The 18,268-nt window shown below is 42.1% G+C and overlaps 3 protein-coding genes across 4 annotated transcripts in view; 2 read left to right on the top strand and 1 right to left on the bottom strand.

The window, feature by feature from the left end:
- Positions 1-766: 766 nt before the first annotated feature.
- Positions 767-1,333, bottom strand: LOC117146380 (ATP synthase membrane subunit DAPIT, mitochondrial). The gene is made up of 3 exons (XM_033312541.1): positions 1,221-1,333; positions 1,073-1,149; positions 767-987 (listed from the first exon to the last, which is right to left on the bottom strand). The coding sequence occupies exons 2-3, from the start codon at positions 1,145-1,147 to the stop codon at positions 916-918; spliced, it is 147 nt and encodes a 48-aa protein (XP_033168432.1). The 5' UTR covers positions 1,148-1,149; positions 1,221-1,333; the 3' UTR covers positions 767-915.
- A 1,059-nt stretch (positions 1,334-2,392) lies between these two features.
- On the top strand, positions 2,393-3,914 carry LOC117148019 (odorant receptor 9a). The gene is made up of 4 exons (XM_033315184.1): positions 2,393-2,729; positions 2,791-3,056; positions 3,150-3,671; positions 3,843-3,914. Exons 1-4 carry the CDS (start codon positions 2,393-2,395, stop codon positions 3,894-3,896), a joined length of 1,179 nt encoding a protein of 392 aa, XP_033171075.1. The 3' UTR covers positions 3,897-3,914.
- Positions 3,915-6,994: 3,080 nt separating this feature from the next.
- The window catches only part of LOC117148396, a 45,043-nt gene continuing 33,769 nt past the window's right edge, over positions 6,995-18,268 (top strand). Inside the window, exons 1-2 of one of the 2 annotated variants that reach the window (XM_033315760.1) lie at positions 6,995-7,251; positions 9,400-9,729. In XM_033315760.1, coding sequence (XP_033171651.1) covers positions 9,461-9,729 — 269 coding nt within the window. In that variant the 5' untranslated portion in view covers positions 6,995-7,251; positions 9,400-9,460. Of the gene's footprint in view, positions 7,252-7,387; positions 7,422-9,399; positions 9,730-18,268 lie in introns of those variants that run through there. The other variant, XM_033315761.1, reaches the window with a different exon arrangement.

Below are 18,268 nucleotides of genomic sequence, written 5' to 3'. Positions count from 1 at the left end.
GAAGCAGATCGAAGAGGAAGTGTAGACGATGGTGGAGAGAATAGGAGAAGAGAAGTGAAGAGTACTTGGCATATAAATGCATACAAATATATGTAAACCATTTTTACATTCAATTCATTCAAATTAATTTTTAGTAATACTGAATTTTCGATAAACCGGGCCAGCGAACGCTACGCCCACCGCCCCGCCCCCCTCAAAAAAGTCCCTACCCACGAAAAAGAGGAAATTTAAAGCAAGTTTGAAATGAAATAAAAACTTTAAATAAAATATTAAAAACAGAAAACCAAAAAGGAAATGGAACCCGAAATTTGGTAGATGTGTTGCTAGACTAATGAAAACCACTGCTTACTCCATTCGTTGATTTTAGTTTGGGATACAAGGGACAGGTGGATTCATGGAAGATGTTCATAGATATCTTCCGATTTTCAAATTCTGTTTTTGCTGTCTGTAGCTTGCGCCGCAGCCATTGGAACTATGGAATTAGACTTCTGGTAATATTGTGGAAAGTAGAACATACGTTCTGAATGAACTGAAGGTTACCATGGAACATCATCTAACTGCTGGGCTGAACCTCAATTAACAAGTGATATCCACACTGGACGCAAGCTAATCCCTTCCAGAAGCACTTATTACTTTTAGCCCGGTTGCACATGCGTTGCCGTGTATACCTTGCAGCCCATAGATCGGTGTGGTTAGGGTATCCACCGCAGTGATGCCCACAAATCATGTGGCAGTCGCAGGATCGTTACATAATGCACTTCGTGGGTACAGTGTGTTACATTCTCAGCTTATTTATTCCTTCAAGGTCTTGCACTACACATAAAATAAACTGATCCGCAGTCCAGCGATGGCCACGGATCCAAGACATCGATTGTGGCGGATGAGTTGTAGTTGCGTTGGAGCAGCTGCATCCCTCTACTTCTTCTTGGGCTTCAGCACCTGGTAGGCGATCAGCAGGCCCATCACGGCGTACGTGGCCTTGGCCACCTGGACAAGTGCGGGATAGATGGATGGCATAACAACCGGATTAGCATTACCACGACGACGACGTTTTGGGATTCCATCTACTCACATTTGCACGGCCGCTCATGGTGGTGCCATTGAAGATTTTCGACAGGCCGGTCAGTTTCTCGCCTTCGCCAGCCATTTCTGCGGATTAAAGGTGAAGCGGTTCAAGTGGAACTCAGTGAATGGCTGAAGCGGCGACTTGGACTACTCACTTTAAGGTTTATTTGCACGGAATTCGAGCTGCTAGTTGGCTGTAAAAAATATTTGCGAGCAGAGGTTATACAACTGAGCCTATCGGGGTCTATCGGTCTTCGATAATAGAAGGGTATGCCAGTCGTTGCTTATCGATACTATCGAGCTGGGCGAACAGTGTTGACAGTGCCTAGACCTGCCAACTGGGTGCAAATAAACTTCAGCTGACCAACATTGTCGGTGTGTGAGTCAACACTAATGAACACAATTTGGCGGGACAATTTGAAATGCCTCAACACAGTTCTTAAATATTAATAAATATTGAAAGATTTTAATAAAATTAATAAATATTAAATAAACAATATATATATATATTTCTTAAAACATACAGTAACTAAAAATTATATTTATTTCCATATCATAACTTGTAACAATATATTTACATAACATATAATGCCATAAATATACTTTAATATTATAAACTGAATAGATTTAATCCTGGACGGCAAAACAATCTTTCTTTAGGTCCGCAAGCCATCGGAAGGCAAATTGTCGAGTCCTTATCAAAAGTCAACGACAGCTTTACGAATGGCGAATCTAATTAAGGATCCAAAAATTAACGCCCCACAACTATTCTTCGTGTCGCTCAAATCTGCACACTCATTAAAATTATAATGCACTTCCTGGGAACTAAAGGCTGCCATTTGATTGTCAGGACGAACTAGTGAAACCCCCGGCATTAAATAGAATGCGGCAAAAGTCGGAAAAAATCGTGTAATTAGAGCCATAAATGCACTTCAAGTCCACCCAGGTCCACACCCATTTAACCCGCAAGCCAATGCACAAAGGAAGCATATTAAATGAAAGTAGTGCCAAATCCTCCGACTCAACAATTAGTGAAAAATCAAAAAAAGAAAAGTATATATATATACAGTCCAACCATATTATACTTGAACCTCTGACAAGTTGAACTTGTTGGTATTAAGACAATTTTTTAAATAATAAAAAGTTCTACTTTGTATGTAACTAATCAGAAAAGCACATTACAAAGTAGCCAAAGAGAAGTAATGATTTAAAGAATTATAGTTCTTTATGTTCTGAGCTTGACTGTTTTTTTGACATGACATTAACTTCCACGCCCCCTCTGTGGAAAGTATAAGAACCCAACGACTGTACAGTCCGCCAGTTAAAGATGAGCGACGAGGTAAAAGGAAAAAAGCAGGAGAAAAAGGACCAATCCTTGCGGGTGCAAATCCTCGTTTATCGCTGCATGGGCATCGATTTGTGGAGCCCCACGATGGCGAATGACCGCCCGTGGCTGACCTTTGTCACAATGGGACCACTTTTCCTGTTCATGGTGCCCATGTTCCTGGCCGCCCACGAGTACATCACCCAGGTGAGCCTGCTCTCCGACACCCTGGGCTCCACCTTCGCCAGCATGCTCACCCTGGTCAAGTTTCTGCTCTTCTGCTATCATCGCAAGGAGTTCGTCGGCCTGATCTACCGCATCAGGGCCATTCTGGCAAAAGGCAAGTTTCTACTAATTAAAATAAATTTATATAACATAAAAATATATTTTATAATTCGCAGAAATCGAAGTGTGGCCTGATGCGCGCGAAATCATCGAGGTGGAGAACCAAAGTGACCAATTGCTCAGTCTTACGTACACCCGCTGTTTTGGACTGGCTGGAATCTTTGCGGCCCTGAAGCCCTTTGTGGGCATCATACTCTCCTCGATTCGCGGCGACGAGATTCACCTGGAGCTGCCCCACAACGGCGTTTACCCGTACGATCTCCAGGTGGTCATGTTTTATGTGCCCACCTATCTGTGGAATGTGATGGCCAGCTATAGTGCAGTAAGTTTCCAAACATACATAATTGTTTATAATTTGACCGAAAAGCGCGACACAGCCAAAATGCAGACTGTTTTGTAATTTTTCGAATTTAAGGTAACCATGGCACTCTGCGTGGACTCGCTGCTCTTCTTTTTCACCTACAACGTGTGCGCCATTTTCAAGATCGCCAAGCATCGGATGATCCACCTGCCGGCGGTGGGCGGAAAGGAGGAGCTGGAGGGGCTCGTCCAGGTGCTGCTGCTGCACCAGAAGGGACTCCAGATCGCCGATCACATAGCGGACAAGTACCGGCCGCTGATCTTTCTGCAGTTCTTTCTGTCCGCCCTGCAGATCTGCTTCATTGGATTCCAGGCGGCTGATCTGTTTCCCAATCCGCAGAGTCTCTACTTCGTCGCCTTTGTCGGCTCGCTGCTCATCGCGCTGTTCATCTACTCGAAGTGCGGCGAAAATATCAAGAGTGCCAGCCTGGATTTCGGAAACGGGCTGTACGAGAGCAACTGGACCGACTTCTCGCCACCCACCAAGAGAGCCCTCCTCATCGCCGCCATGCGCGCCCAGCGACCTTGCCAGATGAAGGGCTACTTTTTCGAGGCCAGCATGGCCACCTTCTCGACGGTGAGTTTCCGTAACCATGCCACGTGCCGCAGAAATACACCTGGAGAAACAATTCAAAACACTAGTGCTACTTTTCATTGTTTATCTGCCTATGTGTAGACTTATTGGAGACATAATACTTGCAAATTTATTAATTAAATGTGTAAATGTGCCTGATGTTTTCCGTTGCAGATTGTTCGCTCTGCCGTGTCGTACATTATGATGTTGCGCTCCTTTAATGCCTAAAAAGGACATCAAAATGGGTCAAAGGAGGCTGCATTTTAAGCAGGTGTGCCAGGTGACAAGGCAGTTTAAGACACACACAGCAGAAATCGTTCAACAATATATATTTATAAATGATATCTATGGCACGCTGAAAGATTTATATCAAACCAAAAACCAATTACTTAATTATACAAAAATGTGGCTAAGTGCACCACAGGTGCACTAAGTTTCCAGATAAATTTCGTGGCAAATACTCAACTACAAAGTTTTCAGATTATCGGCAATCAGACCGACAAATTCACTTTCAATTTCATTCAACAATTGTGTATTCCCATCTTTGAATCTCCAGCTGCGTCGAGCTTGTTGGATTAATTTGTGTTTTATTTTTATAACGAGCCAGGCAAAATACCCAACATTGGGGGCTGGGAATGAGTTGGGACAAATGTGGAGGCCAGACGTCACTGCCATTCACGGCCACCCATTGCCACCCATCATGACGAGACTTCTTTTTTAAACTTGAGCTGTTTTTCCTAGCTCAAAGGAAAATAAGCAAAGTTCAGATGCGAGGCGTGTGTTTTTTTCTTCTTTTTTTTTTTTTTGGCAGGGGAAGTGCAGCAGATTGCAAGCGATATCGCTGCAAACTACAAGTATACGTATCTTTTCGCGATTTCGCAGTCAGACTCAGTCGAGCTCAGTCAGTCCCACTTGCACCCATGTTCGACCCATTTTCTAGCTGGCTGTAACGATTTCCTGTTCGAACCGTGATTGATGACAGGCGACCATGGAGCAGGAAGGTGGATATCTGTTGGATGCAAAAGTCTTAAGTACACGCAACAGTGAGCTGCTTGATTGGATACCTGGATACTACGGGAGTTTGGCACTTGCGAAAGTGCCCAGTATCATTCACCGCATTTCACGCCCGTTGCACTTTAATTGCCAACTGTTTTCCGATACCGCGGATATCATTTCATAAGTTCTTAATTACGTATACGTATAGCTACATGTCTTTCAAACTTAAATGAGTTATTTAATTGTAAAAGTTTTGCCTTTTTTCCTGTTCAATTTTCAGTTATATTCTTATGTGTATAAATGACTGCCGAGAATGCCAAAAATTCGTTGCCTCAACCATGGTGTTATTCATTTTGCTACTGATTGAATTTCTCTGGGGCTTTCGGGTTCTAATTTCGTTCGCCCTAACTAAGGTCATCGCCCCCAATCACCTTCCCCGTTTGCCCATAAACAGTTTTTGATTTACATGGCCAGAATTGAATTTATTTATCTCCCTCTCGTCAAATCGCATTCTCCCTTCCGAAAAGTCTGATTTGGTAACAACAATAAAGCAGATTGGCAGTGGAGCAGTGGAGCAGTTGTACCCGAAACAAAATAAACGGAATTGAAATGTCCCCGGACCTGGTCATGATTTATAGCATTGCATAGCGACTGGATATTCTAAACTTGTTGGTACTAACAAAAAACCCCTGGCTCTCACTTCCCACCCCCTCGTACAAACATAAAACAAAACATAAAAATGAAATAAAATATTATTTGAAATATGTGTGCTGTGCGAATTCCATGATTGAGCATAAATAAAGTGTATAGTAAGCTGGCACAAGCAGAGCTCATGAATTTCGAAAATAAACTGTTTTGACAACTTGGGGCTCGTGTGCGCAAACAAAAAGGGTTTTTCTTCCTTTCTGTTTTTTAGTTTCACTGCCAAGAGTTTTGAACTACCGGTAAATTGCTAAGCAGTGCATAATTCTATATCCTCTAGTACTCCTCTCATCGCAAACCGGAAAACAAAAGCCCTTTATAGCCTACCATTCCTCTAGTTTTCGCCATTCCTTGCCATTGTCCTTAGTGCTCCACTTGTTTAGTTTGAATGGAAGGGCATTGTGTTAAGCAGGACACATTGTTCACTTCCTTTGGGGCAGGTTATTTCACGAGATATTTATAAATATATTTTCAGTTAGCATCCTTATCAAATGATATGTTTTAAAAGAAGAGTTTTTGAAAAAAATCAATTTTAACATTTAAGCCTACCTTAATGCATAATAAATCAGTTGAATTTAGTGCTAATTTTAAGGTGATGAGCGATGTGTGCAATCATAATTTCCGCGGGTGCTAACTGCGGCATGTGCCCCGAATATCCTGGATCTCCTGCCTGTCCTGCCTTTTTCAAGCTGGCTCCGTAAAACCGTCACAAAGTAACGCATGGGGAGCTTAACGACTTCGACCATAATGTGAGGACAAGCTGCTCCGTCTCAGCGCCATCAAAACCGGACATGACCTCGGATTCGGCTAGAACCAAGAGTCTTCTTAGGTGAAAACCTGAACCTAAGCCCGCCAAGAAAAACACGTCGGAAAAAAAGCACAGCAGAAAAGAGTAATAGAACCATCAAAGTTTATATGCTTTATGTTTTCACTTTTAACGCGTTTTAGGGCGGAACAGAAGGGCGTGGAGCAAAAGGCAGATGATGTAGCGGCCCATTGTCATCGAAGATGATTTATTGCCCCGACTGCAAGTGGCCAAAAAAAAAGAATCATGTTTATTCCGTTGTCATAGCGTAAGGAGTACAAAGAGGCGAGCTGAATTATCGAGTATACGCAGCGTTGGACACCGCTGGCGGATATATATTCAGTTGCATTTAAGCTCCTCCGCAGGCGAGCTCATAAGACGGAGTCCTGCTGCTCTTGAATATCGCATTCTCAAGACATTTTGCTTTAGAATTTCAATAACACATTACACATATTTAAAGCCTTTTTTGTAAGATTTTCGTTTTTAGCAAGCTATTTGTTATTTTTTATTACAGGAGTAGTTCATAAAGTAAAAGAAGTAAAATCTCACGGTAAGTAAGTTTCCCAGTAGGCTGGAATTAAGGTAAGCAAGTATTGTCCGAAACATTTCAAAAGGGTCCTTCGGAGAACTTCACGGCAGTAAGTCGTTTAGCCAGAGCTTTTCGGAAAAAGCTTTCGGAGTAGCAGTAACAGGTTCGCCTGTTGGCAACAGCTGGCCCAAACCGTTTACGGCCAAGTTAACAGGGAAGCAACAGTGCGCTGGCCGATTTAAAATAGCGCGTCCGCTGACAAGACGACTCAGTTCCTGTTCAGCCACAGTCGGTTACGTTTGCCGTGAACCGAGAGCCCCCGGAAAAGTAGTGTCGAGGATTAGAAGTGTTGAGCAGTTATATTCAGTACCGAACGGAGTCAGTCAGAATTCGAATCGAAAACAGATCCCAAATCGGACAATCCGATCGGACATTTCAAATCCAAATCCAAATCCCAATCCAATTCAATTCCAAACTTAAATTGAAACTCAAAATTTTTTTAAAAAGACACTGTGTCGCGTGCTCACTGAATTATCAACAAAGAAATCAAGGTTTGAACTCTGGTTCTTCCCCTCATTTGGTGTCTGTTGTACGTATTTTTTTTTTTAATTTTTTGAAAGTGCGTGCGTGTTATGAAAAGTTTGTTTGAGGGGCTTTCTTTTTGAACAACAAAACACCAGCAGAAAGAAGAGAAAAAAAACACGAACCTAAAGGGAAAAAAGTAGGTAACAACAAAGCGGCTAAGCGGGAAAGTCGGAGGTCAGGTATCCTTGGTGCCCCTGTCCAGCCAGCTATTATAAGCCATCGTTTTCCTTTTTATTTTTTTGCTTGGCTCGGCTCTTTCGAGGTGTAGTATCCAGTTTATGCAGACCTATGCACAAAATTTTATTTCATTTCATTTCGTTTCAGTTTGGTTTGGTTTAGGTTCGTTATTTCCTCTTGCTCTTGCTTGGGTTCCGGTTCCTTTCGTCTATCTCCCTTCTTTTTTTTTATTTTTTTTTGGTAATTTTGTTTTGCCTTTTCATATTTGATGAGGACGTGTTGGCAGACACAGGGGGGTGTCATCTATATATACGCTATCCTAAAACAGAAGCTCCAGTTCCTCTCCTTGGGCACCGTTTTATACTTTATTTATCTGTCGTACCCGCCCACTCAGACCCATCCACCCATACACCCATCCAAGCGTGGCCTTTTGTTATGCATGGCCGTGTGAATCATTCATATGCAAATGCTGTGAAAATTCCCATTTATGTTTTGAGGAAACCCGCAGAAGCCACAGAAATAAGAGTAGTTCTTCTTATGGTCTTGTGGTCTTTCTGGTCCTTTGATCCGAGCTGAAGGGTAACAGGTATTAGGGGTATGGGGCATGGGGCATGGGGTATGTGGCATGCGTAGTCAAACGATCAAAACTGGCCGCCAATGCCATATTTTAGTCTCCATTAAGTGTTGCCTACTTATCGGCGGCAGCTGATAGCTCTGCTTTGTTTGTCCTGGCCAATTACGCCGGTGAGCAGTTCATTTGCGACCATGACTAACCGCTTTCCGCCCTAATCTAATCGGCTTTTGCCCTTCAGCCCGTGTGATTCCTAATCGTATGTGAATGATTCGAGATTTGCGGTTCTGTCTGCTTCGCATGTGCTATTTCAATTTGTATTTGTTTTTTACTGGGTGTTTGATTAAATAAATGTGCGTGGCTGTAGAAAAAAGTTACTTACCTTACTTACTTTGCAATCATAAATATTTAATCATGAAAAGAGTTGGAATGTTTGTATAGTGGCTTAAATAAAGTTTGCCCTGAAAAGCATGGTGCACTTTTTGCTTAAACCATGTGAGGGACTTGAATCCCTTTAATAAATAACCAAATCCACAAAGTGGCGATGTTCTTACTCCTTTTTTAATTACTTCGATTGTCCGGTGCTTCACTATATATATATAGGTATGTATATGGTGGCTTTAATCCGCTCTGGGTGATCAATTGTAATCGGCGGGATGTTGACGCATTAAGCCCCTTGTCCGTCACAGCCACTGGCTCTTAGCCTTTTTGCTGCTTTTCCATTGCGGCTCAAAAACAGCGAGATATTTCTGCTCTGCAAATTAACAGATTAGTGGGATTATGAATACAGATTTTTAAAGCATTTAAACAGCTTGCCAACAAAAAAAAATCACATAAAAATCAACTCAACTAGCTCTATTCACGCTTCGTCATTCATTAATTGTTGGGGAGTTAATTTTATATAAATATGAATGTTATTTGAATGGGGCTTTTTCAGGCCAACGCAGTTTCTAATTTACTTGCCCGAAGCGTTGGAACAATAATATAGTTTCTCTCCTACCTTCGCCACAATTTAAAATCCAGAGAGGAGAAGTTTCTGCTTTTTATTTTAACATTGCGGCTAATTTGGTCCGACCATCAAACCAACAACACACAAAAAGAAAATGTAAACGAAAAAACACCAGGAAATGGGGAAGAAAGTAAGAAAAGTGAGGGCTGGGTGTAAGAGGCTTTCCACCAGCCACAGCAATTAATTTACATTAATTTTCCTTTGTTCGCATGGCATTGTTTTGTTTCGTTTCATTTTTTCTTTTCCCTTTTTTTTTTACTTCCTGCCTGGGCAGCCGCAACGGCAGCAGCGATTTTATTAAAAAACAATTACAACACTTGGGCATCTGCTCTGTACCATTTCATCGCGACCTGGAAGGGACCCGTCCATATTAGCAGGACCTAGAAAAAGAATAAAACCCGAAACGGAAAGAGCCAGGATGTCGGACAAGCAGCAGGAAAAGGAACCAATCCCCGATGAGGAGCAGCAGCAGGAGCAGGAGCAGGAGCACGAGGCTCCTGGCAGCAGACATGCCTGTTGCGGATCTGGACCGGATCCGGAACCGGAAGTGGAAATGGACGTCGAGGTGGAGGAGGCATCGGGATCAGCAATCGGCGCTGCAGCTGCTGGCGGATCGGATGCACCCGCTCCGGCCAATCCGAATCCGGGGCTGGAACGCGACAGGGACAGGGACTCGCACGGCGACAGGTGAGTGAAGCGAATTCCGATACTGATTCCCATTCCGATAGCCATTCCCGTTCCGAGCACTCCATTGACATCCAGCCCATCCTCGCGTTCCCAGCGACCTTGTCAATATCCATTAGCTAATTGGGCATGCGATGTCGTGGAGGCTAGACGGAGCGAAAGGTGGGCCTAGTCTCGCCCGAAAAGTGAAGCCAACTGTCCCAAATTAAATCCACACCATTACAATATACCGAGTAGCATGCGCATACATACATAATTTAATTATATTAACCTATAATATGTATAGTTTTATATTATACGGAAATTAGTTCATCCAGAACACAAAACATCAAGTAAATATGTAAAGTTGTAGGTCTTCTAATGTATGTTTAACATATACTTATTACGTATAACCCTATAATTGAATACTTATTATACATATTATGTATATAATCCTTGTAAAATCTTGGAAATCTCCAACTTGAAACAAAAGCTTAATTTACAATTAACTCCAAGTGAAATCATGGTTTTAAAAACACAGAGTCATATCATAATTACTCGACTCCAAATGACTTCGGTGTCATTTAGCCCAAGTTCACCCTCTCTTTAGATCCCAAGCCTTAACCTAATCTCATACCCTCATTTTCTGGGCAAAAACCTTTGTTGACTGCTATGTACAACGAATTAACACATTTTGCACTTTGGTGGGGGATTCCAATTGGGGAAGCTTTATAAATAGATACCAGCCACTCCCCGAAAATAGACCTTAAAGCGAGTCCTTTGGGAACTTTTTGGTTGACAAGCGAACCCTTTTTTGTCATTTTTTTTTCTGGGTGTCAACTGGCCCGAAGACATTTATTCCATAATTAAAAAGTTGTTTATTGGAATGCAATATTTAGTGTGCCATGTCTGCCAAATCTTAATCTAATATTCGATTTTTGCGCTCATGTGTAAATTATAGTTCATGAATGAAATTAGGAGATCTTATCTCTATTGGCACTATTACCCGCTGATTGTGCACTCCATATCGCGATGTAATTTACGGTCGGATTAAAAGAAAATTTATTTCTGAAGTACACCTCATGGCCAAATCAAAAGTTTGTGCTCGAATCGATTCGATAAAATTTGAAGTACACACAACTCTCTAGATTAAATGATTTATATTTTTAATTTACTTGATTAAATATGAATTAAGGGCTAATGAGTTGCCCATAATTACCTTCTACACACCGAACAAAGTGCAGAATAATACTTTGTTTAAGTTCAACGTCTACTGGCGTGTCACTTGGGTCAATGAGTAAGGAAAATGTCTATTTGATGAGGAACTTTGGCGAGTTTCCCACCCCGAAAAGTTTAGTCTCATTTTCCACTGTGCTCTCCACTTGAAAGTAATGCTGGCATTCTGTTCTTCCTTCCGGCTGAGTTCCTTCGTCCGACTTTCATTTCCGGAGTTGCCCTCGTCATCGCCTCGCAGTCAATCATTGCCACATTTCTTGGCATTCAGCGCTGCAATTGACACTTTGCGGCGCTCTCCATTTGATTCACTCTATTTTTTTTTATATAATTAAATGCCTAATTGAAGGGACATCAAATTGATGAAGCAGGTGGCGGCAGGTGGCTCCTTCTGCGCCAAGATTGTTGGCCAAAAGGGGAACGGTTGGCCGAGCAGTAGTGTCACACCATTGTTGACTTTGTGCACATCAATTGTACGCCAGCCAACGGCAGGACAAACAAACCGATGGCTGGAGGACGCCATAGTCAACATCTATATAGATGGCAGCATTGTGCTGGCACATCCTGCTGCCCCAGAGATTTGACAGCATAATTAACAACTCTTCAGCAGACAAGCCATTCATACCGCTCTTTTCGTTCCTCACTTCCGATGATTTTTCAGGCGAAATCCCACGATTTATTGCTGCCCGAGCATTAACAATATCTTTAAGCAAGCTTGGGGATGCGATTGGATCGGATGGGGTACTGCGTTCTGGGAGGGATTCCGCTTCTCCCCCTTCCCTCCTTATCCTGCCATTAAGCTTACCATGTATTCGGAATTGACAATGAGCCAGTGGCTTGGACATGGCACGTGAGCTGGCTGCCAGATGAGCACATGGAATCCTCAGGTCTCCCCTCCCATTGTCATCGCCATTCAGCCCTGCCAAATTGTTAATGGAAATTATTAGTTATTAGCTACTTTCCATATTTTGATGAATCCGGCCTGCCTCACGCCCACTATCAGCGTAACATTTTCAAAGTGAATAACATGGAATGAGTAAATAAAATTATTTGGCTTACTTTAAATTAGGTTTAGAAACCGGTTAAGGTGTAAATACTTCAAAATAGGTTTTTGTTATCATGTGGCTGTGAAATTGTAAAATTCGGTTGATGACAAGGTAACGCAAAAGAAGTTTAATCAGTCCACATTCTTATGAAAAATATGCAGTAATCCGATTTACTTATGAAGATTCCAATTGAAGTCAGCCCAATTGTTTCCCAGAATTGCCAAGTAGATGAAAGCAAATTTTTATTCCGAAACGAGGGAGTCCATCTTGTGTAGGCAGTAAATATCCGAACTGTATCCAATGGATCACTGATAAAAGCGTGTATAAACTGGTGAATGGCAGGCGACTTCCGTTGCCGATTCAGCAACCCAATCCTTTTCCTTTTTTTTTTTTTTTTTTTTTGTGTTCCTTTTTTTGTGAGGGGAAAACTTTATGGGAGCCCCCGAAAGCTGGCACTCGGTATCTGTATCCTTGTATCGCAGAATTATAAAGTTTTCTCAGCACGAGAGTTTTGCCCGTGGGGTTGAGCACCTAAATGGAATGGAAATGCCGGCATCAAAATCAAAATGAAAATGAAAATCAAGCAGGTATGGCATACTTAAGCCGGCTCAATCCCAAAATGGAAGGAGTGCGTACTCTATGCTGTATATAGTACTGTATACTGTATAAAGTACTGCATGGAAATCGACATCTGCTGGCAATCAACTGTTCACACAATTGAATCGAATTCAATTGACCAAACAGGAAGCTAATGCGAATCCGAATCCGAGTCCGAATGCGAATGCGAATGTGATTTCTAATCAATGGTGAGTCTTTACCCCGGGAAACCTGGAAATCTGGCCGTGATTGCGATTATGGCAGCCGCACTGCGCCAGTGATTTATGGTCGCTAAATTCGCTGAATGCTGGATGCTATATGCTGGATACTGAATGGTACATGCTGCTGGATGGCAGTTCCCAGCAGGCTTTGGCATTGGCATTCAGTTCACACGACCCATTCGAAAACCAGAGAGCAGAACTTGACCCCATCACGTGCCCTTGACTACCTACTCTCCTGTGCGCCGGGGAAAACAGACACACAGTGCCACAATTAAACGCACAAGGACATGGACATCGACATGGATGTTGATGTGCATGTGGATGTACATGTGGATGTACATGTGGAGCGATCGGAGTGGAACGGAGCGGAATCAGTTCCATCCAATCGAATTCAAAGGTTGCCGCTGCAGCTCAGCTTTGACCCAACGAGTTTAAGAGAAGCACTTGGCCTAATTGAAACAATTATATACTTTCGCACTGAATAAACCAACTTGAACAAACTCAGATACTTTGGAAATGTTCATATATAAAACAAATTGACTTACAAATATGTAAGAAATCACAGAAATAAAGACTTTGCCTAAGCAAATACATTTGCGGAATGTAACTTCATAGACATGAGCAATAACCAAGCCGAGAACTAGTTCAGTGGGCCCCTGAAAGGACACGCAGCTGGAAAAAAAAGGACACAGCATCCTTGCAGGCGGAAGAAGCAATTGGCCAAAATGGTGTTTGAAGTAAAACCCAGAAACGTGACGGGATTCACAAACGTTGTCGAACGCATGCCAGAATACCACAAGGGCATCTTACCCTTACTTAGGAGAACCGACAAAGGCGACAAAAAGCTCAACGGCAAAGAACAATAGCATTGACCACAAGGAGCACGGTCCAGCCATTGGGATTAAAGTTAAAAATACCCATTCGAGCAGTTCGCTTTTTTTGCCTTTCAATTGCACATGTAGCTGTGCAAGGTAATAACGTATACGCATTAAGTATACGACTCGGTGTACGAAAAGCTTAAGCTGTAACAGCTATTATCTTTAGACTCTGGCCAAGCAATGTGTGTCTTAAAAGGCATATAGTTTCGTTTATTTAAGCTATCATTTCGGTTACACATTTAGCTAGGTAAGCTGATAACGTGTACGCATTAAGCATACGACACGGTGTACAAGAGATTAAAATATAGTTTAACTATTAAAACGATAGAGAGGCCTATTTAGATCACAATTTCTAAGTTTTGTTTATATATTTTTTAGAATATTTATTTGAAAATATTTCTATAAATTTTCGCATATATTGCATATTCAAAGCTGTAATCGATGCGTGCCCAATTAAGGCGTGCTTTATCTGGCCGAAATTTTTTAACTGGAAATAGATTCCGCTCTTAATTGCTCGCCGTAAGGATTAGTTAGTTGGTCCGTTGGATATGCGTGTTTTCGGCCAAGTTCAATGGAGGATTCCGCTGGAGCGCCCACATCAAAGGCCGACTTTCTGCCAATCTGCCGGTGCCATGGCCATTTTCATTGTCGGCCGTGTCTGGCAGAGATGCCCTTTGTTTTCACTTTAAGCCTGGCCCAAACATACACATCCACATGGTTGGTTAGCAACTGACGTCACAACAGACGATGCTGCAAGCACATCAACGGCAGAGTAGCCATCTCCCAACGTTCTGCTTGTGAAATTACCGACTAATTACCAACTGTTTGGTGCGGAAAATCTCTGGTCAAAATAAGTTGAGGCCAGCCGAAAAAAAAAATTAGTTTACCATACTTGTTGGAGCCTCTTTTTTTGTTTTGCTGCTGCTTTTCGGCCTTTATTTTGGTCGCCACACCATCGATTTTTATATGCCGACGCACAAGAGCTGAAGCACACAACCCCATTCTATGCTACATACATGTATATATGTATATATATTTATGTAGTTACTATACATATATATACGTATATATCTACATATCGACGAAGATATGGTTGACGTTGGTAACGGTAATAAATCGCCATTGAAATTTTGTTGTTCAGTTTGCTTTATTATCACACCCTATGCAAAGGGGTAGAATTCCTTTGGTCATCAACTTGAAACCCGATATCAGCTGATTATCATCAAAATACGAAGTCACCTAAGGGTTTAACATATGAGCACATATTCAAAGGTACATTAAAGGATAGATAAGCATTTCCATAGGTTAAATAAAATGATTTGGGATTGAAAATAACACTGTTTTCAAAAATATCACCGCACATATAATTTGGTGCATCGAAAGGCCATCCACGAAATACCATCGAATAGAGGATTTTCGTTGGCAGACTGAGGTTTGGTGGTCGAAATACCCGGCCTAATAAATAGATATGATGGGTAGAACTTGGTTGGCTTTCCAATTTGACTAGAATAAAAAAGTGTTTTTGGCTTTGCTCATTGTTTTTAAGTGCTTTAATTGGCGCGGTTTTTCCTGGAAGTGGAATTTCCCAGCTGAAATTCCAAACCTCCGCCGTGGCTCAGGTTTCTCTTTTCGGGCTTGTGGAATCCGGCGGAGTGTGCAACAGTTTTTCGGAGTCGCCCACAAAATGTATTGATTGCTATCGATTAGGCTGAATGCGTGGAGTGTGCGTGTGTTTGAGTGTGTGACAATGTAGCCAGTTGCGCGAGAAAAAATAAAAATAAAAGGTGAAAGAGAGAGCAGGTCCTGGCAGGAGTGACATTTTACAAAAGGACACCGGCGAATGGCGAATGGCGAATGGCGTATGGCGACTGGCAGGCCAGGCAAAGAGCAAAGCGCAACAAATGTTATTCCATCCTGTTGCCGCCCGGGTTCGCCTCGAATCCTTGAATCCCTGAATCCTCGAAGCCTTGAATTCATGGATCAATGTGTCCTCCTGTCCCCTCCCCGCTGCTGCCACTTGCAGCTGCTGCCCCTGCTGTTCTGCACTCGCCTTTTGTCATTTTGTTGTTTTCTTCTCGCTGGCTGCTCGGACAATTTCCGTTTCCGATTCCGATTCCGCTTTCAATTCAGTTTCAGTTGCACCCACTTTTTCTTTTCAAACGTCGTTGTTTGTTAATTTGTTTGTGCAGTCGCCGCCGAAGGGGGAACTCGTGGAAAAAAGCTGCAAAATTGCAGGTGGTTCGCAGATCTGCCTTGGCATGGTAACTAGATAACTTGAAATGTGCTTAGAGCGCATTATCGTATGCTTTTTGTACCCGTTACTCGTAGAGATTCGTTCAAAAGTATGCAACAGGCAGAAAGTAAAGTATAAAGTATCTATATTCTTGACCAGGATCAATATCTGGACATGTCCGTATGAACTGATAGTCGGGAAACTCGTCTATAGAATTCTCCCTTGTTTTTTATGTGTAAATCCTCCAAAGGCGACTGCCAGAAACATTCCAGCAATCATTGAATCTCTCGATTGCCAGTTTGCTTATCTAAGCTGCATATATAAGGATATATCGTCACTTCTGGCCAATGACCAATGGTCACACAGCCAGGATCCTTCGGATTAAATCGACGCTTAAGAGCTTACGTGGATGCAAAGTTAAATCTTACGTCTACATCATCATTTCGAAACCGATTTAGTTGCACTTATTCATTACGAGAGCTTCAGCACTTTGAACGGCAAAAAATAACCAATAATCACGCCAAAGCTGTGCATTCAAAATGTAAATTCCGAGAACTGTTTGCACTGAGTGCCAACGCTTTGTGCTCTTGCAGAGGCAAAGTATTTGTAGCCTGCTTGACACCTTCATGTCCTTGAAAACAACCAATAAGTCACCCTACATGTGGTTCCATTGAACCACATGTTTTTCCCTTCTACTGTCCTTTCAATTTTGGTCCTGAGTGTCGATATCTGGTTTTGTATTGCTTATACTTCGCTGGGGTGATTCAACTGCAAAAAATGTCCTTGAATTTTGTCACTTTAAAGGACGGGGGCGTCCTTTAAAGTGACAAAATTCAAGGACATTTTTTACGATGCTGAAACGTTGGCAACAGCTTGCCTGTCAAAAACATTTCGAACCCAATGAGACGTTACTGCGTGCAGACAGTGCTCACAGATCCAAAGTCATATGGATGCACAGGAAAATACATATGTATAAATAAAAAAAAACATATAAATAACAATATAAATAAAAGTTTTGGGGGGTTGTTGTTTTGTTTTAGTTTTCGATAATATACAAAATGCCAAACTAACTTGAATTAATTCAGATTATTTCTTGCGGTGTATTTAGCATGTGGTGGCCAGTTGGCTACATTGATCAATGGCAGGGCTTTCTAGTCGAATTTCACGAGCTGTTGCCGCAGCCGAAAGTTTATTAATTTGTTATCCTGTCACTTGGCCGCTTTCATTGCCTTTCATTAGAGGACCCCCCATTCCGCGCCCCTCAATCCCAGATCCTCATCGCCATTCCGGAGACCGCAGAAATTAATTACCGGATTATAAGACAACTTCATTGGCCAAACGGGGGCGTTTTTGGGGCATTTCTGGACGCTGGGATATATATGGTAGTCCAAGGGGGCGTGGCAGACAAGGCGATAAGCTCGTTTCAGTTCAATTTTCACCATTTCAGGGGCAACGGCAGCCATTTGGTTTTGGGCTTTTATGATTAACATTTAATAAGAAAAGGTCACGCACCGAACTGAGGAGGTGGGCGGTGTTTTTTTTTTTTTTTTTTTATATATGCGGGGAGTAGGGATATGGAATGGGAATTGGGGATTGGTTGATTGGGGTGGAAACTATATCGAGAGCATTCCAGTCGCATCTGGACCCCGGCTAAATTAAGTGCCCAACTTAAATAACTCGAATTAAACATTAATAGCGTACTTAAAAGTTGCTCCTCTTCGCTTTTGTTTTTGCTTGTATCGCCTGGGCGCCTTCGTGTTTCATTTATAGCCGTTGTTATTTAGTTGGCCTTTATGGGATTCGATTGTTGCTGCTGCCGCTGGTATTTTGAGTTTCTCTTTTTTTGGGGCCAATTTGTTGCTAAAGCCGAGGCCAATAATTTCTTGATGAAACCATTTCGCTCTGAACTTTAACGTTCGCCTATGGCCATTTCTCAACTCTTCTCCAGCTGAAAATCGATGGCTGCTCCATCGATGCGATGGGCATGGGATTGGGGATGGGGATGAGTAGCATCCAGGCCACTTAAGCAAGCCTTTCAATCTTAAATGGTTCATCGAGTTTCCCTTTGATTAAACAATTGATTGTATTTTGCTGGCTTCTTTATACTTTCAACTGTAGATCAATTTGGTTTAAGGTTATTTTAATATTTTATTTAACTAATGAATTATCATAATATTTTTTCAATTTATTTATATTTGCGGGTGTAGCCATGACGACGTCTTATTGTGCCAAACTTAATCAAAAGCCTTCTGTGTACTCTCAATATTCCTTGTACGACAACATCCTTTGTCGTTTGCACTGCTCTTTACTTCAACCCACCTCTTCCGCCGCATTTCTGTATTGTAGTGTCCTTGC

This window comes from Drosophila mauritiana, chromosome X, assembly GCF_004382145.1.
Source record: "Drosophila mauritiana strain mau12 chromosome X, ASM438214v1, whole genome shotgun sequence".
NCBI classification, from domain to species: Eukaryota; Metazoa; Arthropoda; class Insecta; order Diptera; family Drosophilidae; genus Drosophila; species Drosophila mauritiana.
Note: the sequence above shows the minus strand (reverse complement) of the source record. Positions and strands in the feature narration are given on the sequence as shown.

What these genes read in the sequence shown, in the direction of transcription:
- LOC117146380 (XM_033312541.1), bottom strand. Translation starts at nt 1,147, where the DNA reads ATGGCTGGCGAAGGCGAGAAACTGACCGGCCTGTCGAAAATCTTCAAT. An exon ending in CCATGAGCGGCCGTGCAAAT is followed by an intron (nt 988 to 1,072) that starts GTGAGTAGATGG and finishes GCACTTGTCCAG; the next exon opens with GTGGCCAAGGCCACGTACGC.
- LOC117148019 (XM_033315184.1), top strand. Translation starts at nt 2,393, where the DNA reads ATGAGCGACGAGGTAAAAGGAAAAAAGCAGGAGAAAAAGGACCAATCC. An exon ending in CAGGGCCATTCTGGCAAAAG is followed by an intron (nt 2,730 to 2,790) that starts GCAAGTTTCTAC and finishes TATAATTCGCAG; the next exon opens with AAATCGAAGTGTGGCCTGAT. An exon ending in TGATGGCCAGCTATAGTGCA is followed by an intron (nt 3,057 to 3,149) that starts GTAAGTTTCCAA and finishes TTCGAATTTAAG; the next exon opens with GTAACCATGGCACTCTGCGT.